Source organism: Plecotus auritus (assembly GCF_963455305.1).
Source record: "Plecotus auritus genome assembly, chromosome: 6".
Classification (NCBI taxonomy): Eukaryota; Metazoa; Chordata; class Mammalia; order Chiroptera; family Vespertilionidae; genus Plecotus; species Plecotus auritus.
In genome coordinates this window covers 16,803,925-16,830,633 of record NC_137773.1, presented here as the reverse complement: position 1 = coordinate 16,830,633, position 26,709 = coordinate 16,803,925, and the positions used below count along the sequence as shown (strand labels likewise).

At 45.4% G+C, this 26,709-nt stretch overlaps 2 protein-coding genes across 4 annotated transcripts in view; one reads left to right on the top strand and one right to left on the bottom strand.

Moving 5' to 3' along the window:
• The window catches only part of CYFIP2 (cytoplasmic FMR1 interacting protein 2), a 120,406-nt gene that overhangs the window by 57,254 nt on the left and 36,443 nt on the right, over window positions 1-26,709 (top strand). For all 3 annotated transcript variants that reach the window (XM_080671609.1, XM_080671607.1, XM_080671608.1), the window contains 5 exons: window positions 8,221-8,297; window positions 10,888-10,996; window positions 13,175-13,294; window positions 19,354-19,553; window positions 21,167-21,254. In XM_080671609.1, coding sequence (XP_080527735.1) covers window positions 8,221-8,297; window positions 10,888-10,996; window positions 13,175-13,294; window positions 19,354-19,553; window positions 21,167-21,254 — 594 coding nt within the window. The remainder of the gene's footprint in view (window positions 1-8,220; window positions 8,298-10,887; window positions 10,997-13,174; window positions 13,295-19,353; window positions 19,554-21,166; window positions 21,255-26,709) is intronic.
• Window positions 21,376-25,896, bottom strand: FNDC9 (fibronectin type III domain containing 9). Its single transcript, XM_080673230.1, has 2 exons — window positions 25,658-25,896; window positions 21,376-23,652 (listed from the first exon to the last, which is right to left on the bottom strand). Exon 2 carries the CDS (start codon window positions 23,649-23,651, stop codon window positions 22,941-22,943), a length of 711 nt encoding a protein of 236 aa, XP_080529356.1. The 5' UTR covers window position 23,652; window positions 25,658-25,896; the 3' UTR covers window positions 21,376-22,940.

Genomic DNA, 26,709 nt, shown 5'->3' with positions numbered 1-26,709 from the left:
GCTTTTGCTTCCCCTCCTTTGGTGTCCACGCTAGCCATAGGCCTCTCTTTAATTTTACACACAAAGGAGCAGTGGTTTGATTTTGTGTCATACAAAAAGGGAAGCTGGGTAGCGACACCTGTGTAATTATACTTCCTTGCCCCACCCATGTTCCTCCTGGGTGAACCAAGGTGTTTGGTATTATTGATGACTACATTAGGCGGGGATCAGCCCACATAAGGGTTCTTACCCATGAAGGGTCAGGAACATAAGTCAAAAATACTTCCCCATTTTTGCCCCATTTTTCCCAGGTAATATTACCGTACAGCTGATCACTACTAGCATGGCAAGAAAGACGTTCTCAGGCATCTGTACTGTCTTCTTTACCATGCCCCAGGTGGTCTCTGGGCTGTTTGTTGTCTGGCCTGTCCTCCTCCTGCTCCTCATCTTCAGTAGATTGCTTGGAGTCGCTGCTCTCTGTGGCTGAGGTAGTTGACTGTCTGCAGCTGAGGTAGTTGATTGTCTGCAACTCCAGGTGCAAGGTCCTTGTTAGTCTGTCTAGTTCAGGGGTGGGCAAACTTTTTGACTCGAGGGCCACAATGGGTTCTTAAACTGGACCGGAGGGCCGGAACAAAAGCATGGATGGAGTGTTTGTGTGAACTAATATAAATTCAAAGTAAAGGAGCAGAGGGGAGAGCAAGAGAACCCTCTGCTCTTTCGGCTCCGCGGGCCGGATAGAACAGCCGAACGGGCCGTAGTTTGCCCACGGCTGGCTCTAGTTTCTCTCTTGAATCCCTGTTGCAGTTTAATATTTCTAGCAGGAATCCACACGGGTTTGGAAAAATTCTCTGGAAATATAGAAGCATACCCTCTGCCAAAGGTTAATAATGGATCAGGTCCCTTCCATAAACCAGTTTCGGGATCCTTCCATTTAACTAGACCATTTTCTTTTGTTTTGTTCTGACACCAATGCAGCTCCATAGGTGTCTTTCCATCAGCATCACAAGTGAAAAAATTTGAAGTAACTAAGGCTTGGTGCAGCCTACCTGCAGGTGATTTCTCCATCATCTCCCCTTTTTGTTTTTCAAATTGGGATTTTAGCCGCTGATGCTGTCGTTCAATAATGGCCTGTCCTTGGGAATTATATGGTATTCCTGTAGTGTGCTGAATTTTCCACCTTTTACAAAATTCCTGGAATTGATAGCTTGTGTAAGCAGGCCTATTATCAGTTTTAATAATTTTTGGAACTCCCACGACGGCAAAAGCAGCTAGGCAATGATTAATAACCTGTTTTGCCATTTCTCCTGTAGATGTAGTAGCCCATATGACTTTTGAATAGGTGTCTACAGAGACATGTAATGCCCCAAGGTGTCCAAAGGAACATCCATTTGCCAGATATGATCTCTTAGCAAACCTCTAGGGTTGACTCCTGTGTTAGGCCCTTGAGGTAGATGTAACATTCAAGTGGGACATTCCTTAATAATCTGCTTTGCCTGTTGTCGAGTGATTGAGAATTGTTTAGACAGTATTTTGGCAGGCTGATGTAAAAGCTGATGAGATTCTAAGGCTTCTTTTAATAAAGTAACCAATTGATCAACATGTGCATTTCCTTTTGTTAAAGGACCAAGTAAGACACTATGAGCCCTGATGTGAGTGATATAAAAAGGATATTGTCTCTGTTGTACAATCTGCTGAACTTGTTTAAATAGTAAAAATAAACTTTGGTCACTGAGCCATTTCAACCGGGCAGTTTCAATTCTATTCACTAAGTTCGCAGCGTAAAAGGAATTAGAGACAATATTAAGAGGCTCTTGGAAATCCTGCAATGCAGCCTTAATGGCTTCTAATTCAATTCTTTGTACAGAAGTATGACTGGTCAGTATGACCCGGTCTGAATTTATTGTATGATAGGCAGCTTTCCCATTAGATGATCCATCAGTGAAAACAGTTAAAGCTCCAGGAATAGGTTCCTGCCTAGTATTTTTTGGTATAATGATGGAGGTATTATATAAAAATTGTAGTAATTTATCTTTTAATAGATGACAGCTAAGTTCCCCTGAATATCCACTTAACCCAATTTGCCAATTTATATCAGTCTGAAATAACATTTCTAATTGCTTCCCAGTGAGGGGGAGGTAGATACTCTGGGGCTCTTCCCCTCTAAGCTGTTTACAATGTTTTCTAATTTGAAATATTAATTGAGCCAATAGTTCTACATAAGTAACCGCAGTTTTAGAGGTTTGATGCTCTAGGTGGACCCATTCAATAATGGCAGGAGAATTTTTATTTTGAAAGATGACTCCAGTGGGACTATTTGCAGTAGGGTTAATTTGTCCCAATAAAGGTAATTCAGGCTGTACCCGTGCTACTTGGGCTGAGGAAATTGCCTGCTCAATTCTTAGCAACTCATTCCTAGCTTCATCTGTTAATGTTTGGGGAGAGGAAAGATTAGAGTCACCTCTAAGTAAATTAAATAAGTTTGTCCTTTCTCCTGTAGAGATCTTCAGATAAGGTCTTAACCAGTTAATGTCCCCTAATAATTTCTGCTTTTTTTACAGAGATGAAGGGAGAGGGAGAGTTAGAAACATCGATGAGAGAGAAACATCAATCAGCTGCCTCCTGCACACCCCCTACTGGGGATGTGCCCCCAACCAAGGTACATGCCCTTGACAGGAATCGAACCTGGGACCTTTCAGTCCATAGGCCCATGCTCTATCCACTGAGCCAAACCGGTCAGGGCAAGACAATCTTATCTCCACCTTCTGAGGCCTAATGCATTGGTTATCAATTACAATCCTTACAATATTTGAAGGAAACCTCTCTTTATTTCCTTCCAAAATAATTTTCAGGCTACAGAGAGTTTCATTTAAAAATCGTTGTTACATGAAGCAATTTCTCTTAAGGTTATGGTGACCCCTAGTACAGATTAGATTTAATATTTTAATAACAATCCTCAGTTTATCCTGTAAATACCAGTGAAAGAGATTTCAAAATTTTCAAATTTCTCCTTTTTTTATTAAGCTGGATTTTTTTTTTTTAAGAGTATCCCCATTAGCTAATTTGCATATACAGAGGGATCATGGGAAGCCTTCAGTAAACTTTCTTAGAATACTTAATCAAATTGCTTACAAAGACATTGGCTTATTCCAAAGGAAAGGGTTGTCCCCTATGGCTTCCCAGGAGACCGGCAAGCCATGTGGCCATCATGGTGGCTGTCTAATCTGTTCTTTTAAAAGACAGTCAAATTTATATTGCAGCCGAAACCGGTTTGGCTCAGTGGATAGAGCGTCGGCCTGCGGACTGGAAGGTCCCAGGTTCGATTCCGGTCAAGGGCATGTACCTTGGTTGCGGGCACATCCCCAGTGGGAAGTGTGCAGGAGGCAGCTGATCGATGTTTCTCTCTCATCGATGTTTCTAACTCTCTATCCCTCTCCCTTCCTCTCTGTAAAATATCAATAAAATATATTTTAAAAAAAAATTATATTGCAGACAAACAAAAATCTCACTAGCTGTTTCTGGTCTTTATTAGAATTGTTTATAAAAATATTGGCTTTTTATTTAGCTGAAAACCTTGATTATAATTTAAGAAGCTGATTTATTTAAGTAATTAAAGTAGGTATCTTCATTTAAAAAGCAAAGCAAATTTAGTAAATGTTTACGTCTGATTCACAAGCCGCAAATGTTGCCCCACCTCTAGCTTAATTAAGAATGCAGGCGGCTACGGGCTTTTTGTCATTTTAAATTCTGCTGTTGGATTATAAGAAATATTTAGTTACTTCATTTTGCCCTTCTTCACAGGACAAAACCTTCATAACATTTAAAATATATTTATTAATTTTTATTTGATAAGGCTTTCCATGCAATTTCAAGTATATTAGATCTGTTAAATTTTAAAAGATTTCCTTTAAGAAGAGAGAATAAATTTCTTGTATTACTCTGGGCCCTTGGAGCTTTCCAAGAATCATCTCTGTTAAAGCCTTGAAATTTTAACATGGAAAAAACCATCAAATATATATATATCCATATATGATTTAAAGATTATAATACTTTTTATAATTATCTTAAGATATCAATTAGATTTTAAACTAGTTTTTGCATAGAAAAATTTTGGTTGGGATCACAGAATTAATCCTCTTTTTTAATTAGACCAACAATAAGCAACTTATTTTGAATTCCTAATTAGAGAAAACACAACATTTTATTTTCTCAAAAATAAGTTCTTATATTTTAGACATTTAATTACCACAACTATATAATTTCTCCCAATTTAATTTGCACTTTGAACTTTTAAAGCTGGCAAGTCAAATATAGTTAGCATTTCCTAGATTAATAACACTTTACATTTTTAAGAAAAATATAAGACATAATCAATTAATAGATTCAATTCTGTCCTCTAGGTTTTTTATGAGGCAAATTTAAACTTTACTTTTTATTTGCCAGTAGCTCTGTAAAACCAGGTTTGGTTTATTCGAATGTAAATTACCACATTTTTCAAAGATGGTTCTTGGCAGGAAACTAGATTACCTGTCTGCTGGGGGAAGGGCATCTACCCCTTCCTCCATTAACAAAGGGCGTAGCCAGTTACCTGGGCTACTTAGATCTTTATAATTAATACATTATTTATCTATATTTCAACAATTTCTTTGAGATTCTAGAGTCAATTATAATTATTTTAAAACATTTACTTTGGATAAATTCTATAACAGAGACAAATTTACTTATTTTCTCGTAGACCTTAAAAGTTAACTTTTTTAACAAGGTTCATTAGCATTTTAAAAACTACTGTTGCTGGAATTAGCTTGAATTTCTTTCGAGAAGACTTTTTCGCCATTTTTCTTAGGAAAAAGAACCAATTCTGGGTTTCTCATTTTCTACAGCTTTTGCAGAGAGATTCCAGCTGAAGACAATCGAAATGTCCGAAATCGGACCATGCACACATTCTGTCTTACAGCTAGGTTCTCTCCCCACAAGCTCAGAAATTCCAGACGCATTTCTAAATTTTTAAGACTTTTTCATGGCGAGAAAGGAAACTTTAAATTAGCATACTGGGAGAGTGGGCTTCCATATTGAATCTCCACATGTCTCCCTTCCCCCACATCCTGCTTACTTCGGGAAGTTTCAGCAACAGATCTGGCCGAATTTCTTTTCATGCCTAAAAGATAGACAGATCTTAATTTTTTTCTTTCTTTTTTGCTTTCCGAAGTAATAACTAGCACCCAATTTGGACAAGATTTACATTTCCCTTCGAGTTCTTTTATAATTTTTAAACGAAACCTTAAGTAATCTCATTGGGGGAGAGCAAATAGCCCTGCCCTCTCCTGCCACCTTTGAATTTCTCCCCACCAGAGGCGGTTTTAGCAGTGGCGTTTCATTTCTTATTACAGATTTTAAATTCCAAATACCAATTAAGATTTTAATTTGAACAAGAAGCCACATTATTTTATAATCTAATTCTTCCCCATTAGCCTGGCTGAAAAAGACGTTCCCACCCTACTTACAGATCGAGTCTCTGCAGCTGGCCGTGGGCTTTGCGTGCGGTGAATTTCCCTCACCTTTTCTCGGTGAATTTTCCACACCTTTTCTCAGTGTATTTTTTCCTTCCTTCGCTCTTAGGCGAAAAATATCATCTCCTCCAGACATCTCGAGGTCAGGCGCCAGATGTGGGAACCCCTTTCACGTCCCACGTGGTTCAGGGTTCCAGTTCAGTGTTCGGGTTCTGGAGAAGGCCGCACACAAATGAAAAAAGACTAGAGAAATATTAATTTGGGAAATGGGGGCCAGGCGGAAGCCCACCTTTAGTGGGAGGACTATCCTTTGCTTTGGCCTTACCATCCCTTTTATTCAGGTTTGGGATACACCCATTGCCCTTAGGCAGGTAATTCCAGTAACTGGCAGATTATCTTATCAGTAAGGATTTACAGGATTATTTGGTGGGGAAGTTGCTTCAGCTACCATTGTCTTAATTAGATAGGGAGTAGTCGGCTCTGACCTTTCAGAGCTTCAAGGTTGACCAGCCTTCCAGGTTCCTTGTCCACATCTTTCTATTAGTGAGACAATGATCGGTTTCCGGCAGAGACCATAGCATGGGATCAGTGACTGGTTCCAGAGAGTGCTCTTTATAAACATCGTGGTTGTCCCAAAGGACCTAGACCGGGATGAGGTCTTTCTTTTTCAAATGTTGAAGGGATGGGACATGATAGGACTGCTTGGGTAAAATTAATTTTCCAATGGGTCTTTTATGGTTTGATTACTGGGCTAATAAAAATAACAGTAATACACCTATCAATTATTATGTATTTACCATTTGCCAGGCATAGTGCTAAGCACTATATAAATGTCTTAAGTAATGTTTACAACAATTTTAAAAAGTCTGTGCTACTACCTATGTGACAGATGTCAAGGGGTCAAGTGTCATTACCCCAAGGCCACAGAGTCTCTGTATAGTACTGATAGGACTGACATAGCCATCTTTTCAATTGGCAAAGCTGTTTACTAGAGAGGGTTTTTTTCTGTAATGGTCAGGATAAGCTAGGTTGTGATGCAATAACAACCAACCCCAACGTCTTAGTAGCTTGAAGCCAAAGGTTTGTTTCTCCATTATGGGTTGGCTGAGGGCTCTATTCTATGTAGTCTTCAGTTTGGGACCCATCTGGAATATTTACTAGATGCATGGGGAAGGGTTAGGGTGAATCACATTCTGATACTTTGATACTTAAAGCTTCCACCTGAAAGTGACACATGCCATTGATCAAAGCAAGTCACGTGGCTGTGCCTCCTTTCAAAGAGGAGCAAGGAAGTGCAGTCCTTCCATGGGCCAGTAAGGGGGCAGAAACATGAGATCAAAGGTGCTAATGACTTAGTTTTACCTTCTGGAAATTGGATGATAGTCTCTGTTCTACTTAAGTACATGGGATTCTATAAATATGGAACAAGGCCCATTTGGTAAAATTGTCATACAAATATAGGGCGTTCTTATTTATAAGGGAAAGACATGAATGTTTTAGGGTATGCAGTACCACCAGATTTGTTTGAAAGTTTATGTATTCCAAAGAAAAGCTGTTGCTTTCTTTCTAGATCCTCCAATTTCTATGGGAGTTGAAATGCAATCCTCTGTCCCCTATCCCTTTTCTCTTCCCTGTTCCCCTCATGTATATGCTCCCCTCATGTATATGCCCAAGCTTCATCTACTACCTAGCCCACAGCAAATGGCCCCTTGGCTAGCCCTAAGGGTGCACATACCTGCAGTAGAGTTCACCCTCAAGGGTAAACCCAGGGAAAAGAGCATGCAGGGTCTGGAAGGGGTTTGGGCCACTTGGGCAAGGATACTCAAAGCTGGTTCTAGAGGAGGATCATGGGGTATGAGTGGGCACCCCCACCTGGACCCTGCATGCTCTTGGCCTGGAGAAGAACCAACGAATGCCCTTGAAGTTCAAGTCCAGGTCGGATGCCTTGATTACCTGCATATGAGGCCAGCACTGTGTATGCCACTGTGTTTTTGTCTTCAGAATAACACCTGGGGTGTAAGACAAAAGGCATGAAAGCTCTTTGAATATAGAGCTGAGAATTTGGTAAGAAAAGAATCGAAAATGAATCACCTAAATATGATCTGTTTCCTCTGACGTTACACTGCCACCCCCCTTTGAAGTTTCACCCTCGGCCATTTCCTGCTCTTGCGGGGCTGGAGGGTGGGGATTTGATCATCTGTGTCTGATGTGAACTTCATCACCAATGGGATGAAACGTTGACATGGCAAGACAGCCCCTTGTTCATTGAAAAATCAAAGATTTTTAAGCATCATATTTTTTGAGTGTTTAAACTTCTGATGACCATCCACCTCTTTATTTGCAAAGCAAGGTTAAGTACAGTGAAAGGAAAAGACAAGAAAGTCTGTCATGAGAGATGGCCAGGGGAGGCCGACATGAATCATTACAGGACATGAAGACCTGTCTGTGGCGTCCCACTTGGGCAGGCCCCTGTGACACTGAAGAGGGGACTAGAAGGGAGGGCACTTCCTCAACAATTTTTTGAACTTTGCCTTCTCTGTGCCTCACTGAGGACCGTGAGAACAAGGAACCAGGTTTCCCAAAGTTAACTTGGCCATATAATCTTTTTTCTTTTTCCTTCAAAGCCTCTCGCCCCACAGCTTCAGGCAGACCTGCCCACTGCCCTCTTTGAGTTGCCCAAGTCTCTATGGTAAAGCTGGACAGACACCACTGACATGTTCTGCTTCCTCTTCGCCAGGTGAACCTGTGTTTTGATCAGTTTGTCTACAAGCTGGCGGATCAGATCTTCGCTTACTACAAAGCCATGGCCGGCAGGTAAGAGAGCCTGGGGTTTGCTGCTGCAAAACCTCCCTTCATTAGCATGTAAGGAAACTTAAATGCTTCCATGGGCCTGGACTGGGTGCTAGAATGTAGGAGAGGAAAATAGACAGATCTATGTTGGGGAAGACAGACATTAATAAAAACTAGTGAATGCACAGTGACAAGGGGAGTTACGTGCTTCCTGTGAATGCAAAGTTCATGGGAATGTATGATGGTTAAACCTGAACTAGTCTTTAGGTGGGGAGCTGGAAAGGCTATCCTGAGAAAGGTACATTTGAGTTCATTTCTGAAGGTGATAGGAGTAAAGTAAAACTAGATGAAGGAGGGGACAGGAAAATGTAGGGAAAAGGAACTACTTATGCAAAATCCCTGTGGCAGAAGTATAGTAACAATAGCATGCCAGATACCACATGATGTCACTTATATGTGGGATCTGAAAAACAGAACACACAAACAAAACAAAAAGAGAAACAAATTTACAGACACAGAGAGCAAGCTAATGGTTGCCAGAGGGGAGGGGTGGATGGGTAGATGAAAAGGGTCAAGTTTAATAAGAAGTACAAACTTCCAGTTATAAAATAAATAAGCCACGGAGATGCGGTGTGCAGCATAGGGAATATAATCAATACTATAATAACAACTCTGTATGGTGACATACTTATTAGACTTATCATGATGATCATTTCTGAAAGTATATAAATGTCAAATCACCATGTTGTACACCTGAAACTAATATATTGTATGCATTACTTGGAAAGTTCAAGAGGCGGTTGAGAGAGGATTAAGGTGAATTAGTACATGTATAGATCTCCACAGACCACAAGAGGGAGCAAACGGCATGACAAAGCTGGAGAGAGGCTGGAAGAGTTAGAAAGCACAGGAGGGAGAGAATGATCTAGATCATTGCTGACCATTAGAAATATAATGCAATTAGCCCTGGCCCATGAGGTTGGTTGGGCATCATCCCGTGCACCAAAAGGTTGCCGGTCAGGGCACATGCCCAGGGTGCAGTCTAGATCCCTGGTAGGGGTCATGCAGGAGGCAGCGGATCGATGATGTTTCTCTCTCCCTCTTCCTTCTCTCTCTAAAAAAAAAACAAAAACAAAAAATAATTTAAAATCTTAAGAGAGAAGAAATATAATGCAATTATACATGTGAGCCACAAATGTAATTTTAAAAATTTTAGTTGCCATATTTAAAAAAGGAAAAATAGGCAAAGTTAATTTAGCAATATATTTTATGTAATATGTAATCCAGTATATCTAAAATACTATAATTTCATCATGTAACAATTGATAGTTTTCTTTTTTTTTGTCTAAGTCTTCAAAATCTAGAATGTAGTTTATATTCGTAGTGCATCTCCACGTGGACCCACCGCATCTCAGGAGCTCAGCGGGCTCATGGGGTGGGTGGCTGCTCTCTGTACTGGAGAATGTGCATTTAGATTGGGCCACTGTCCTGCTTCATGACTTCCTTTCCATGACATCCAGTTACATCTGGAGAGCATCTAACCTCTTTCCTGTGGCTTAGGTAGTCCCACGTGACCTGGCCCCTGGACTAACTTTCTGAGTTCATTTTTGTACCATGTTCTCCTCCAGGCCCTGCCCTGTATTCACGCTGGCCATCTTTTCTTTTCTCAGACATCCCAAGCTCATTGTGCCTGAGGGATTCTTCCCCCAGATCTGGCCATTTTTCGCATGTAGGTCTCTGTCCAACAAAACCTCTCCAGAGAGGCTTTCTCTGACCTCCTCATACCGGATGGTCCTGTTTTATTGTTTTCAGAGCACTTATTACAGTGTGCGCTTCAGTGTGAAAGGTGATAATGGTACTTCCAATTCATAGATGTGAGATGAAAAGCATGCGTGTGCACACCTGATAAATAATGAATACCATGCAGACGGACACTATTTGAAATTATTTTATTCCTCTGCCTACTTTTTTAGTTTCAGTCTCTTCTCACTAGAACGTAGACTTCCAGAGGACAGGAACTTTGACAGCCGTGGGCAAACTACGGCCCGCGGGCTGGATCCGGCCCGTTCGGCTGTTCTATCCGGCCCGCGGAGCCGAAAGAGCGGAGGGTTCTCTTGCTCTCCCCTCCACTCCTTTACTTTGAATTTATATTAGTTCACACAAACACTCCATCCATGCTTTTGTTCCGGCCCTCCGGTCCAGTTTAAGAACCCATTGTGGCCCTCGAGTCAAAAAGTTTGCCCACCCCTGTCCTAGTACTTAGAATGTTTTCCATTGGGAACTGTCTGTCCCAAGCAAGGATCTGGGATATGACGAGCATGCACTCCATTTTGTTGTTGTTGTGTGTTGTTTTTTTTGGTCAGTGAATAAAAGAGGAAAGTCATTCAGCTTCTGTGTTGCCAGTCTTTAACTTAGACATTCTGGTTCACATATTGAGCTCTTCTGGTTGAAAAGAAATTTGAAGGACTTTCCTCTAAAACAGAAAAGAAATTTTACTTAAAATGCATAAAACAGTGCTTTATGGGTAGATCCTGGTCTAAAGCAGACGTGGTGGGGCAGTTGAAAACGATCCACTGTCACGTTGGCTGGCCTCATTAACTCTCATCCCTTCCAGTGTCCTGTTGGATAAACGTTTTAGAGCCGAATGTAAGAACTATGGAGTCATCATTCCATACCCGCCGTCCAACCGCTACGAAACGCTGCTGAAACAGAGACACGTCCAGGTAATAGGGAACGGAACCCACAGTGGAACTGGAGCAGACAGGGGAGAGTAGCTGTGAGGTTAGCATGGAGGTCAGAAAGCAGGACTGTGCTGTCTGCACATTGCCCATGTGGACATCTAAGATAGGTGTGACACAGAGTCTACAAACAGTGCAAAGGCACGGGGCCTCCTCTGGTTCAAGTTCCCGGCTCTCCGCTCGTCTGCCGCTCACCTCTGGGAGCAGTGGCCACCAAAGCCTCTGTCTTCCCATCCTAAGCTGCCACCCACTTCTTTCCATCGGGACTGCTGCTCGGCAGTGGGTAAATGTGTCCCTGCAAGGTCAGATGCTAGCCTCAGCGATGGAGAGCTTCGGGTCTTTGAAACAAAGCATGTCAGGCTAAACCCAGGGTAGAAATTATGGTTTATTTTTGTGGAATTGGTTTCTGTGAACACTTGAACCCCGGTATAGAGGAACAGGAGCTCAGACACATACTTCTGCTTACAAACATTAACGGAACAAGGCAGACACAATAAGAGCTGCCCCAGCAGACTGCTCCCTGCTCCTAGGCCAGGGGTGGGCAAACTTTTTGACTCGAGGGCCACAATGGGTTCTTAAACTGGACCGGAGGGCCGGAACAAAAGCATGGATGGAGTTGTTTGTGTGAACTAATATAAATTCAAAGTAAAGGAGCGGAGGGGAGAGCAAGAGAACCGGATAGAACAGCCGGATCCGGCCCGCGGGCCGTAGTTTGCCCACGGCTGTCCTAGGCCCTGCTGGCAGCCACACGGTGGTGAAATGGCCTTTCCACTGTGGCCTCTGTGTGCTTCTCCTGTGGTCCAGGGCATTTATGGAAAAGACTGAGGTGAAGGGGGCCGAGCTTCCACTGAGGAGATGCTCTCAATGAAGAGGAAAGGGGTTCCTTGGAATCCCTGACATTCCCGTTGCTATGAGAAATGCAAGGGAAATGGAGAATCATAACAGGAAAGAGAACATTCATTCTCTCTTCTGCCAACAACAGAGAATTATGACTGTCACTTACTGATGCAGCAGAATTAGCCACAGGGTGTTCAGTAATGAGGGCTTTATGTGTCCACCTTGTGGCTTTAAGGGGCCCTCGTCGGTTGGTAGAAAATTCACCCCAGAAGACAAGTAGAAAAAATTAAACGGTTAAGGATAATCCTTGGGTACCTAGTAAAGTGCAGGGCACAGAGCAGGTGGTCAGTAAATGTCTACTGCTCTCTCTATAGCATCTGCAATACTGCCCCTGCATTCCCCAGTGGAAATTATTGTAAGCTACATTTTCCGTTCTGTAACCAGCCCTCATGCTCCTGCTTTTAAATTCATCCCCACAAAGGCACACAACGGCCCTTGCTGAGGGGTGGCTATTCCTGGTGACTGTGAATTGGGGCACAGGGCAGATTCAGGAAGGAGCTCAGGGCTAATTTAGGATGTTGGCATTGCACGGATGCCAGAGCCTGTCCTGAGCCTCTTCCTGCAGTCTGAATAAATTGTATTTTCCCTCAATGTTTTATATTTCAAAACTACAGGAAACTTGAAAGAATAGTACAATGAGTACATATATTCTCTATAAACAGATTCATGATTATTAATGTTTTACCACTTTCTCTTTCTCAGGTATATATTTTCTCTCTCCCACAAATGCGGCAAATATATAAAATATATTTATGTATAAATATAAATAATATATGGAAATACATATTTTAGAGAATATACTATTTGCCCAGCCAGTGTGGCTCAGTGGTTGAGGTTTGTTCCCTGTTAGGGGGCATGTAGGAGGCAGCTGATCAATGATTCTCTCTCATCATTGATGTTCCTATCCTTCTTCCTTCCTCTCTCTGAAATAAAAAAATATATTTTTTTAAAAAGAATATACTTTTTTTTTCTTAACCATTTGAGAATAAGTTGCATATATCATGAGACTTTACCCCTGAACACCTCAGCACCTATCTTTTAAGAACAACGACATTCTCTCGTAATGAAAATAGAATTGTCATACTCAGGAAATTGAACAGTACTGTATTCTACAGAGCGTCCCCATTTGCCCCAGTTATGTCCTTTATACTTTTAATCCAGGTTCCTATCAGTGCATTGCATTTCGTTGTCATATCTGTGCAAATCTTACTACTAAGTAATTCTGTGCTCTCTCTCTCTCTCTCTCTCTCTCCCTCTCATATCCAGCTCCTGGGTAGATCAATTGACCTGAACAGACTCATTACTCAGCGCATCTCTGCCGCCATGTACAAATCCTTGGACCAGGCCATCAGCCGCTTTGAGAGTGAGGACCTGACCTCCATAGTGGTAAGAGATGGGCCAATCTGGGATTCTAGCTAGATGTTGTTGTGAGCTTAGTACCGGGCCAGTTATAGAGGGCAGCAAGTTTCCTTCCTATCTGAATAGAGCAGGAAAAATAGACTTAAGAATGAGAATAATCTTACCCTCCTGATTGCCGTGAGAGCAGAGAGGGGTCATGAAATCTCTTGGGAGGGCTAACCTGGGGGCACAGCTGCTTGTCCTGTAGGATGCTGTAGATCCCGGCAAGTAGGTGGGTGTCCTATGAAGCCAGGGAAGGTTGCATAACAGGGCCGGCCTCCTGGGTATGCCGTAGTACAGGGCCCAGAGGGGCTCTGTGCTGGGTTTAATGCTCTGCTCTTGCTGTCTTAAAATTCTTAATAGTTTTTTAACAAAGGCCCCCGCATTTTCATTTGCCAGGGGACCTGAATGAAATGAAAATAATAATCAGTCCTGTTTCACAAGAATAGACATTCCCTTTATTAAACAGCTTTTGAACTTCTCTATATTAATTCTTTCCAAGAATTAGAGTAAGCTTGATTGATCAGTAAGTCTTTAAGTGAGAATCAAAGGAAGGCTTTAATGCTTTCAAAAGCAGATGAGTAGAAGGAATGAAGTCACCATTAGATCACTACATGGATGCTAAAATTAGTGGGCAGGATTTTTTTTAAGACTTTTTTATCGATTTATTTTTGGGAGAGAGAATGCCAAACATTGATTGGCTGCCTCCTGCATGCGCCCTACTGGGGATCGAGCCCACAACCCAGGCATGTGCCCTGACCTGGAATCAAACCAGCAACCTTTCGGTGCACAAGATGACACCCAACCCACTGAGCCACATCAGTGAGGGCAGTGAACAGAACTTTAAGAAAAACATATTATGATTCCAATTATTAGGAGATTCCCAGAGTAGCCAGATTCATGGAGATAGAAAGTAGGGGGGTGGTTGTGGGGAAGGAGTGTTAGTGTTTAATGGGTACGGAGTTTCTGTTGAGGAAGATTAAGAAGTTCTGGAGATGGATGGTAGTGATGGTTGCACAATAATGTGAAGGTACTTAATGCCACAGAAATTTACATTTAAAAATAGTTAAAATGGTAAATTTTATGTTATGTATATTTTCCCACAATAAAAAAAAAAGAATTACCCCCAAAATAACTTTGGGAAGAAACAGAATACTTGCAAAATAATATCAAATTATCTCCTTCAAGACATTTATTTGCTCCAAATAGAAGAATAGTATGTTTACAATGGGGAGACTTAGCAGACCCTCTTACCCAGGCATCAAAGGTAGTAATAAGATATATTCATGTGTCCCCTGATATGTATTTTTCTGTGGTATTTCCAAAATGCATAATCTCAATCTAATCATGAGAAAAAGCACATAAACCCAAATCAAAGATAGTCCCTCAAAAGAAACACACACACACACAAACAGTGAACAATACTTTTCAAAAGCATCCAGATCATAAAAGGCAAAGAAAGACTGAAAACAACTAGAGTTGGAAAAAGCCTAAAAGACAGGACCACTAAATGCAATGTGGGTCCTGGATTGAATTCCAAAGCAACAAAAAGCACCTTTGTGGACAAACTGGTGAAATTCAAATAAGGTCTGTCGTTGAGTTAATAGCACTGTACCGACGTTAATTTCCCACTTTTGATAATCATGCCGTGGTTATGTAAGAGGTTAACATTGGATAAACAGGGTCAGGGGTAGGCTGGAATTATGCTGTTTTCACTTTTGTGTAAGTCTAAAATTATTTGCAAATAGAAAGATGTTTGTTCATTTTTAAGTGGACAAGAACTTTAAAAGAAGGATTATAAAGTAGGGCTTCAGAGTCAGAAAGACTAGCGGGCACAGTCCTGACCCTGCCTCTTACTGGCTGGGTGACCTTGGCAAGTTCTTTATCTTCTGTAAGCCTGTTTCCCTACCTACACCATGGAGGAAAGATTAGCATTCACCTCATGGCGTTGTTGCAAGGATGAAATGAGCTACTGCCTGGAAAGAGCTTTGCATAGTTCATTGCACTTAATAAATAATAGCCTATGGGGAAAAACAGAGGAGAGGAACATAGGAATCTGGAGCTGCAGTGAAATGTTCTCGGGGTGAATTTTCAACAACGTTTCATAAGAGGACTTGACCCAGCTGCCCACCTCAGCCCCAGGTCCCTTACGGGAAGAGACTGTCATGTAGCATGCCTCCTTCCAGGACATCTATTTCAAGAAATAGATTTTTCTTTGTTTATGCCCAAATGTTAGCAGTGATTATCTCCAAATGGTAGGACTTTTGTTTTCGTCTTTTTTTTTTTTTTTAATCTATCTGTATCTTCCAGTTTTCCAGTAATAAATGAGCTTATCGTATGGGAAAACTGGTTTGGGGTGTGCGTGGGTGTGCATGGCCCAACCCTTGAAAGGCACTGACTGTTCTTTGAGCCAAGAATAAAATCAAAACAAGCAGTGAAAGCCGGTGTTTAGCAGGTGAGGATGATGGCCCCCAGGAGAGCAGCCACTGCCCCTGAAGCCCTTGAAGAGGAGGCCCCAGGGACACTCTCCCCTGTGGAGTCAGGAGACACCCCCCCTCACCTCCGCTGAGAGGCTTCAGCCTCTTCTGAAAAACAAACCCAGGAATGCGCTGCCCTCAGCCCTTCCCTCCACCTTAGAAACTCCTATCTGAGATGGGGAGGCAGACTGATGCCGGTTGGGAGGCTGCAAACCTTTCCTGTCAGTCACCATCCTCCTACGCAACCACGTAAATAGATGCTCTGAGAGAGCTGTGAAAAGCTGAAGATGACCCCGGCCAGTGCCAGTGTGGCTCAGTGATTGAACATTGACCTAGGAACCAGGAGGTCACTGGTCGATTCCTGGTCAGGGCACATGCCCAAGTTGCAGGCTCGATCCTCGGTCATGTAGGAGGCAGCCGATCAATGATTCTCTCTCATCATTATTGTTTCTATCTCTCTCTCCTTCTCCCTTCCTCTCTGAAATCAATAGAAATATATATTTTTTAAAAAAACTGCAGCTGAGAGGTGGCAGCCTCAGGCTGCAGAGCATATTTGAAATTTTGAGCCAACATTAAAAATGTGGGAGAATGCGAGTAAATGTGCAGAAGTTCTGGCAGCACCAGACCACCCTCCCAGCTGGTGACCATTGCCCAGGCATCCCCGGCAGCTGGGCTGTGCTGTCAGTTTGCTGCCAGCTCCCGGGACACATCATTCATGGATCTGACCTACCAGCGCTCACTGACCCTGAGTTCGAGAACCCAGATCTTCTTGCCTCCCTGGGGCCACAGAGCTGGTCACCAGGCCCATGTGGCTGACGCTCGGGTTTCTGGTTGCCCTTGAAGAGCTCTTCCCGTACTTCACAGAATTGCCCATTTTATCTCCTCAGTAAACCGACTTTACTGTGGAATGCTGACATCCTCTCTGAAGGTGCCTGACCCACTCACGTGCCTTTTAAACCCTCTGCACCGAGCCCTGCATCTGTCCCACAGGCAGGGGCCCCCCTGAAGGAAGGCCGGGAGAACACGGCTGATGTAAGACCACTATGGGGATTACGTCACAAAGAAACACCCTTGTGCTGCTGCACGGCAGGCGCGGGACCTCCACTTCCAGCAGCCCCCACACCAGCAGAGCTGAGAGCGCTCCCCTGGTCCCCTTGTCAACACGGACACGCATTCCTGAGACTGTGGAAAGCACAGAACAGCAGGACAGAAGTGGTCCCCCGCTTTCTTATCTGCAGCTATCTTCCTCATAGCGGGACGACTCATGGATCTTAAAAGTGTACTCCTTAGCGTTTACTCTTCTTTTTTTTTTCTTTTTTTAATATATTTTATTGATTTTTTTACAGAGAGGAAGGGAGAGGGATAGTTAGAAACATCGATGAGAGAGAAACATCGATCAGCTGCCTCCTGCACACCCCCTACTGGGGACATGCTTGCAACCAAGGTACATGCCCTTGACCGGAATCGAACTTGGGACCTTTCAGTCTGCAGGCCGACGCTCTATCCACTGAGCCAAACCGGTTTCGGCTACTCTTCATATTATTGTTATTTTTTACCTATCCTAAGTGAATTGAAACAAAGATGAAGTCCAGCTAGCTGGGCCAAAAGAAAGAAGCAGAGAGCTGCTCTGTGGGTCTGCCCTCCTCTTTCTCATGGTGCACAGGGACTGGACTCTTACTCTTCCAGCTGCCACTCCAGAATTGGAATCCAGATGTTGACCTATTTTTGAGAAATGGCAGGATCTGCTCTCTCTCACGCAGCCCCTTTCCAATGCCACAATCAGATGGAGTTAATCGCAGCTGTGCCTTCTCTGGGCCGAGCGCTCCGATTTGCCACAGACAACCCAGCCCACGACTCCCTCCTGCCCCGCTTGTCCCACTTACCTCTCCTGTCTGGCCCTGCAGCCATTTAAGCTTGCAGGCTGCGATCCAGTTCTGTGCCCCCAACTTAGAGCCACAGAATCTGAGTTTCAGAGTGGCTAAGCTCCAAGATGGGAAGCGTGGCCGGGGACCATCACCTGACCACACTCTGGACCCCGACCAGGGTTCAGGAGGCTTTGTGGCCGATGAGAATGAAATGGAGTCACTGGGGTGGGGCTGCCTCCTGTGACCACAGACAATTAAGCTGCACTAACTGTCCCACCTCTGGGCTGCACTCTGGTGAACTAACTGCCCTTAAGACCGTCTTTATTTTCAGAGGCTTTCTTAGCCATTATTTCTTTACTCCAGGCAGCTATCTGTGTCACAGGGGCCAAACACACATGAATTGGAGTCTGAAGACCTGGATTCGCATCCTAAGCCCTGTTACATATGTCCTGTGTGATCTTGGGCAAGTTACTTCACCCGCCAAGCCTCAGTTTCCCCTCTATGAAACAGGGCCAGTTGTTCCCATCTCAAGAGACAGCTTAGCCACAACAGTGCAGGAGTATCCTGAGGCATCACGTGGAGGCTGCCTTCTCTCTCTCTCTCTCTCCTTCTCTCTCTTTTTCTCTTCCTCTCCCTCCCTCCCTCCCTCCCTCCCTCCCTCCCTCTCTCTCTCTCTCTCAGCACGAGACTGTGCTCTGATGCTTTTCAATGGCAATGTAATAAGGGACTAGACGAGCCCAAAGGGTTCACTCTCCTTTCACTCCTCAGCAAATGCAGTGCCCTGTTGTGTCTAGGTAGCATCCGCTCTGCTCCCATTCTCTGCCCGAAGGTGGGATTCCAACAGTCGGCCCACAGCTCACTCAGGTCATTGTGGCCAACAGCAGGTTGCTCATCCACCGCTTGCAGCCACACCTAGGCCAGGGTGACGACTACCCCTGTGTGACTGAGGTACCTGCAGCCCAAAGGGGGAGACGATCTGCTCCCAGCTGTTTTCAGAATTCTATAGGTGTTCCACAGGGTTAGGAATGTGGACTTTGCAGCCCAGCTTCCCAGATTTGAAGCTAAGCTACTTCACTTCTCAAAGCTTCGGTTTCTCTATGTGCAAAGTAAGGCAGCAATAATACTGACTTCATGGTGGGGGGGGGGGGCGTTGAGCATTAAATTTTCATTAGCACATATAAAGTGCTTAAAATACTGCTTGGCACATATTAGGTTGAACCCTATGAAGTTACTCATATTTGATGGTGTTTGACCAAAAATATCAGTAGCTTCGTGTGATCTGACCTCATCGTAAGCACCTAGCATGCCTGCTTAATGCCGGGCAAACATGTAGCCTCTGGTGACAGCCAGTCACAGCTTCCTTTTACGTTACCTGTGACCCTGAGGGACAGGCTTTTTCTCACAGATGGAATCTGGAGAGCAAGCAGGCATGCTTTGTACCCAGAGGCGAGCAGACAGGCATTTGCACATGACCTGGTCCCCTTCCTGGGACAGGCACGCAGCCTGGGCAGCGGCTGTCAATCAATTCCTTCCACTCAGAACAAGAGAACGTTGTCACGCGGCTGCTTGGGTCCTGGTCCCCATGCCGGCTGTTGGGAGGTTGTGTGAGGGGCTCTCGCCTGTGTGACAGGAATGGGTCAGACCAAGTGGTACACACCTGTAAGGTATGTGGAGTCCTCAGCAGCTGCGGTTCTCTCTCGGCCAGGAGCTGGAGTGGCTGCTGGAGATCAACCGGCTCACGCACCGGCTGCTGTGCAAGCACATGACCCTGGACAGCTTCGATGCCATGTTCCGGGAGGCCAACCACAACGTGTCCGCCCCCTACGGCCGCATCACCCTGCACGTCTTCTGGGAGCTGAACTTTGACTTCCTCCCCAACTACTGCTACAATGGATCCACCAACCGGTAAGGAGTCCCTGTCGGAGGGGGCGGGGCAGACTGGGGCCCCGGGAGCAGCCAGTTGCCTCCTCCAAACTAGGCCCAGCCCAGGGGTCAGCTCGTCCCTGCCACAGGCATCTCACGGGGCCCCTCCTGGGTACAGGTTCTGTGCTGGAGGCAAGTAGACACCTTCCTGCCTCTTGGAGCCTTTGGGCTAGATCAAACAATCACACGATCTATGAAACGGTACATCACACAATAAATGTGCTGTGATAAGCGGTGAACACAGAGATGGAAGAAAGCCAATGGAGCCACAAGAGAACAGCACCGCCTGATCCTGATCCAGTCCGGGGAGCCATGCAGACCGCAGGAGAGGCTTCCTCCTCTGAGCACGCATGCTTGGGTTGCAACCCGGAGGATGATTAGGCATAAATAAAGCAAAAAGGCAGAAGAGCATTCCAGGCAAAGTTTCTGAGGAGCCAGGAAGCTAGTAAGGGTGGAGCAGGTGGGATGGGGAACGGTGCCATGAAAGATGCAGCAGGCTGCAGGAGGAAGCAGGACCAGACTGGACTGCTCCGCAGACCACATTAGGATCGAGCATTTATCAACCTTGAAGGAAGGGGAGTGACATGATCAGATGGCACTTTTGTGAGGACATCCACACATGGGAATGCATGTGTGCAAACAGGCATATGTATGCAGAGCACACACATGCATGGCAAAGTGGAGCATGTCTCCTGCAGGTGCACTCCGCCCTGGGCCAGGCACCAAGGTAGAAACAAGACCTAATCCCATATCCCCACAGAGGTTCACAACCTGGTGGAAGAGGTGAGAGGTATTCACTTCAAAATAAGTACGTAAGGATGAGCAGAACTGTGTGCAGGAGCTCTCAGTATCCCTGGGACCAGCATTCAGTAAGCATGTGCTGAGTGAATGGGAGGTCTGGGAGGAATCCACAGATGCTCCTGAACCCACACACTTAGCAAGACACACTTCCTGTTCTCTGAAGATTTGGGACCTTTAATCTTCTTGAGCAGAAGTTTGCAAACCCTGGCCCACACGCCACATCCAATTCCCCGCTGTTTTTGTACAGCCCATGAACTAAGAATGGTGTTGATGTTTTTAAATGGTGAGGGAGAGGGGGATTCCAAAGAAGAATCATCATGTGTTGGCAAGTGGAAAGTATTTGAAATTCATAGGAGCTCAGCCACGCTCATTCATTTACTGTTGTTTACGGGAGCTTTCATGCAACCAGCAGAGCTGATTTATTTGCAGCAGAGACCATCTGGCTGGCGAAGCTGAAAATATTGGCTGTCTGGGCCTTTACAGAAAGAGTTTGCAGAACCCTGCTCTGGGGAAACCAACATGGGGGTGAGGAGGTGGAGAGGTGGGGCCTGGAGCAGGCCATTCTCAGGCCCAGCCCACTGTCCTGAGCAGCCACAGGCCCCACATCAAGCCTGTGGTCTGGACTGCAGCTTTCCCATATTTGAGGAGGAGGCAGAGGTTGGATGGGAGTATGTCAGAGGCACCGACCTAGGAAGTGGTGTGGTTGCACCTGGTCAGGAAGGGCTCCCAGTACATCATGTCCCCTGAAGAATATCAGGACTTGGTTAACTACTGCCCTATCTTTCTTCCCCTAGTTTTGTCCGAACTGCCATTCCTTTCACCCAAGAACCGCAAAGAGATAAACCTGCTAACGTCCAGCCTTATTACCTCTATGGGTCCAAGGTGAGTCGTCTTGTCCATGTCCTACCTCTAAGGGGGCTAGTGAGCAAAAGCAAATAGAAAAGTCTTCCCCGAAAGAGAAAAGCAAGGTGTGGAGACAAGGAGGCAGCAGTGAGATCCAGGCGGAAATGACTGTGAGTTTATTCATCTGTATTTGTTCATAACTAGCAAGGATGGGGGTGAATTCCAGCCAGGGGCTGGATCCTGCGCAGGAATGTTTTGGGGAGGGGAGCGGGGCAGTGCATGCATGGGGTTTCTCGTCTTGGCGTTTCCCCTCGCCTCCTGTTTCTCGGCTGATTCGAGGTGGCTTACATGCTGGGGGTGTAATAGAGATTGAAGCAGACGTCACCACTGCCCTCCTCAAGTTCCAGTTCCACCTCATGGTGACGATAGGGAGCAACGTGCATGGTCTCCCCATCATGATGGAGGAGATTCACTTCTTCCCCGGGGGGCTAAGGGAGGACGGACTGAAGAATGCCACTGAAGCGGTGAGGTGTGTCAACAACAAAAAAGCCAACATTTCTGTTTGTGGTGCAATAAAATGGCCACCTTTGATCCCATTTTCCGATGAACTTAGAAGAGGAACCGAATGGATAAACGTGACCTTGTTGAGAAAGGTGGTCCTCTGGGCCGGGGAGCCCTAGGTTCGGAAGGGTGGTGAACCCAGATGCGCTCCTGCCAGCCAGGCCTAGAGGTGGGGCTTGGAGGCGCTCAGGGCAGTGCTGGGAGGTGTCTCCTGGTCAAGGCAACATTCTCATTACGACGCCGAGACAGCATTTTAGATGGTTCACGGCCACGGCTTTAAATCCCAGGGACTCACAAAGAAAGAAAACCTCCCTTTCCACTTCTCTTTCAAACATCGTTGTTTATATCAAGGAAACAGACTTAATGTTGGTGCTAATAGGTCTTTAGTACTTCAATGCTTGCTAATCTCCCTTTTTATCAAAGAATAGAAAGCAGACTTTAAACTTGGAGTCTTTAGTAGGCAGTAATATCTATGTCAAATTTATTATTTTGTTTTCGTTCTATTTATCCTTATGTCTCTTCTCTTTATGGCAGGAGGGTGCCGGTATTCATGTTTGGATTAATGTACAGCTTCCTTTTAAAATAAGTTTAAGTTTTAAAATATGAGTCAATTTAAAACTATTTGCTAAGAATAGTAAAGATGGTATCTGGCTTAAAAAACACACACAAAAATAATGTCCGAGGTGGTATGTAATTGCCTGAAAGTTGGAAAAGAAGCTGGGGCGAGCCTTTGTCCACTTTTCCAAAACAGCCCCCTCAAAAGCAGAAGCTGGACTTCGGCTTGAAGCTGACTGGCAGCATAGCTCAGCGAGCCCGTCTTCACCTCCACAGCTCCCCTGAAGTCCTGTGTTTTAGTCAAGTTATGCAAATTTCACTCTCTACATCCTAAGGGATTCACGTGTGTTTTCATGTTAAAATAAGTGTTTATATTTCTAACTGCCCCGGCCCCCACTAGGCCCCCCCTGAGAGGCCATGCTTCTCCCGGAGCACAGCATGGGGGTGAGTCCTCCGGCTTGAGGAATGTGGTCGCTGAGCCAGGTGATCCACAAGAACACTGAATTTGCGAGGAGACATGGAAAGGGCCATCTGGAACACATTTTTATAAAGGAACTACTCTGTGAAGGGCTTGATGCCACAGATTGGGGGCTGCCTCCACCCCACCTCTCACTGAGGCAGAATGCCAGGTTGGCCACCACCCTCCCTCTGGGGGGCACCTGCATCGGGGGCATCCCGGTTGGCACCAGCTGCGGCTGCGGCTGCGGCTTCGGCCTCGGCTTCGGCCTCCTGTTCCACTCCAGCTCCTGAATCTCTGTGTGGCCTTTCCACCAGGGGGAGCCCCTGCTGGTCTTCCTCTTCCTGATCAGGAGTGAGGCCATCCCGTGGCCATCTCACCAACCCATTGGCTTCCATTATGTGGGGCTCTCTGTAAGACCAACGGGGCACGTGGCAGCGGATGCACCAGTACTGGAGGCAGATAAAAGCAAGGACAGCTGTGAAGCAGGCCAGCAGAATGGCCAGCAGGACCCACAGGGAGAGCTGGGGGTTTACCAGGTAGCCTCTGGGAACCAGCGGGTTCTTATCCGGGGTGTAGAACATGGTGCAGTAATGCTTCTGGGGGTAGGTGGTAAGCTTCTTGCAGCTGACGCACAGGTAGTAGAAAGTGGAAGGGGCGAGGTGCTCGAGGGCCACCCTGCTGACGGTTCGAGGCACCTTCTCCTCATAGTGGAAGCTGTTGCGAACGTAGCCAGTGAACATGTTGTTCCAGCTGGCCCTGTACATAACATGGTAATGGTCCTCCTGGCAGGACTCTTTGGCCACCCAGGTAATGATGGCTCTCGAAGAAGAAAGGTTCCACACCTCGATGTTCATCCCCATCCTGCAACCAGAATCAGAGTGAAGAGTGACTTCCCCTTAATTATTTATTTATGATCATCATAGCCACTCTTTATGGAGCATTCGAGATGGAGACTAATATTACCCCCATTTTACAGACCAGAAAATGGAGACCAAGCGGCAACATTACTCAGCTAGGCATAGCTAAACAACCGCAGGACAGACGTCCCATCAGGGCTCTCTCATGCCAAAGCTGGTGGCCTTCAGACCAAAAAAAGATGAGCCCACATTCCCCAGTCCCGTCCTGCCCTGGTTCAGATCCTTTACATACAACGTTGTTCCCAAGCCTTAAAAACAAGAAGAAAAAAGGCAACGAACGGAGGAATCAGGACCATCTCAGAGTCCCTGCGTGCGTCACCACAGGTCTGAGACCTGCAAGCAGGCAGGTGTTTCACATAGATTTCCCTTCTGGACCTCTTGCATCTTCTCTGAGTGCTGGTAGCTCCACCAAGAACATTTTGCCTCCCAGTTCTGTTGCCCATGGCGAGAGATTTGTTTTGTCACTCATTGGCGGCTCATTTCCCCCCAAAGCCTCTGCTCTTGTGTTTGTTTTATCAAAGCCAAAGGTACCCAGGAAATAGTTTCATAGATCAATACAGTCAGCGCCTAATACCAGCACAGCTGCTACTCTTTATTACTACTGGGACCATGAATGTTAATAATAGTAATAACCACCAGTTAGCAAGCCATTGCCCTCTCGCAGCTCCTGCTAGCTGTTCAACCTACAATAACAAATTCCCTTTATTCGTCATCACACCCTCTGAGCTAGATTTCCATTTTATGGATGAGCAATCCGAGGTGACACAGCTAATAGGAACCAGCCTCAAAGCCACTTAACCGCTGGATTTTCAGAGCAAGGCTGCTGGGTTTAGTAATAGAATGTTACTGCCACAGGAGACGCTGGTACTAGGACCCGTTGCTGTTTTTCCAGACAAATCCAACCAGCCGTCTTCAGATTGCCAGCTCTCTGGCTTTGGGAAGGGAGCGCCATCCTCAAGCCTTTTTGTTTCTTTTCATTCTGTGTATTTCCCCCTCACTGAATTTCCCCTCATCTAAAATCCAGGGGCAGCTACATTCAACCTTCCTATGTTGACGTATAGGTCTCCCCCTGCTCTGTTCTCTGCTCCTCCTCTCCCGTGAAATACGGAAGGTTTTGTTTTAGGTTGCAGTGACACAGTCAAAAAATAATCCGATTTTAACCAGAATTAGAAATTAAGCCAGACTGGCTTCCATGAGGAGTTGCTCTCTCTCCTCCTTGCCTCCTTCCCTCCCCACCCCCCCACCCCCCCACCCCCACCCACCTTCTGTTTTCCTGCACTGTTCCTAGAGGGGGTGAGCTGCAGAAAGACGCATCACGTCTAGTGCTTTCACAATTCATGTTTTCCTTCTCTAAGGATGACAATGAACTAAAATGCTCAGGAAGGGGAGTCATTCCTTCCTATGTGGCTGGAAATTTCCTCCCAGGAAAATGGGGCATGAAAGGGACGAGAGAGGTGTGTGTGCTCGGATCCCTCCAGGGGCAGTCATTGCGAAGGAGACTGACTCCCTCTCATGCACACCTATCCACGCCACCCAGGACCCCACACATCCCTATAAATACACCTCCGACCACAGTGAAAGAGCTTAATTCATGACTAAGGACATAGAGGCAAGCAATGGCCCTCGTAAAACCCTTCCTTCAGGGGTAATTAGCAATCCGTTTCTTGTTGTGAATCTTCTCTCCTGTTTGCCTCCCCTCTGCAGCTGGCTGTCTTTGCAGACTGAGTTCCCCACAGCAGACATTTTTAAGAGCTTTCTGTCAAGATGCTAACAGCATCCTCAGCTTTTAGGACCAAATCTGTCTCCCTTATTTATTTTCCTTCCTCTGCTTCTGTTTGGAAACCCCCCTGTGCATAGCTATGTATATTAGCATTGCCTGGCCCTCCTCCAAGTGGAGTAGGAAGGGAAAAGCCATTTTCATTTCCAAGAAGATCCGTTTTCCCTCTTACCTGATGCTTGTGTGCTGAGGATCTGGTTAGAGCGTAGCCTTCAGAGGCAGGGTGGACCCCAGCTAAGGGAATGGTGCCTTTCCCCCTCTGCTCTGGGCTCTCCTTGATGTCTCTCTCGCCACCGTCTGAGTAATCCCACTGCTGCCCCCAACGCTCACACTATTCATTTCTTCAGATCAGCATCATTCACCATGGCAACCAGCAGGCATAAGTACGCAGGATACTTTCGGGACCAGTCTGGAAAGGCTTTTGCCCAAAGAGAGGCGCTCTTGTTTATTTGGAAAAAAAAAAAAAAAAGGCAAACAAATCTGATCCTCAGAGTGGTACTAATTCTTCCAAGGCTCCTAAATTTTCTAATTAGCTCAGGGTTTTTTGTTTTTTTTTATTTGGTTGGTGTGTTTTTTTCCACATCTAGATACTCTTTGGACAATGGTTTCAAATGCAAAGATGCCCTTCTCTATTATCCCACAACTAAAACAGTAATTTCATCTCCATTCCCCCCGCCCCGATCCCACTCCCACCCCTACCTCCTATCTCACCTCTGCAGCCTCTTCTTTATTCTGGTCTCCTGTGGCATCACCTAGGTATATGACACTGGTCAAGAGTCTTTTATTCTCTGGGCTTCAGTTCTATCATCTGTAAAGCTGTGGGCATGGGCTACATCGGGTGGCAGATAGAAGACATGGGTACTACCCCTGTCCAGCCCTGAACCGTGTCAGGCTTACTAAACCATAGTGGTATTTGTCCTGGGTTAGTTTGAATGTCCCTGCAAAATTCAGGTCCACACAGAACCTCAGAATGTGACCTTATTTGGAAATAGGGTCTTTGAGGAATTAATTAGTTAAGGATCTCAAAATGATCTTATGCTGGATGTAGAGGGAGTCCTAAATCTAATGACTGGTGTCTTTCGGAGGAAAAGGAGAGGGAGATATACACACAGAGAGACACCACAGGAAGAAGCTGTGTAAAGACAGAGGCAGAGAGTGGAGTGATGCCATAAACCAGGGAACGCCAGGGATCGCCAAGAGCTGGAAGGTGCAATGAAGGATTCC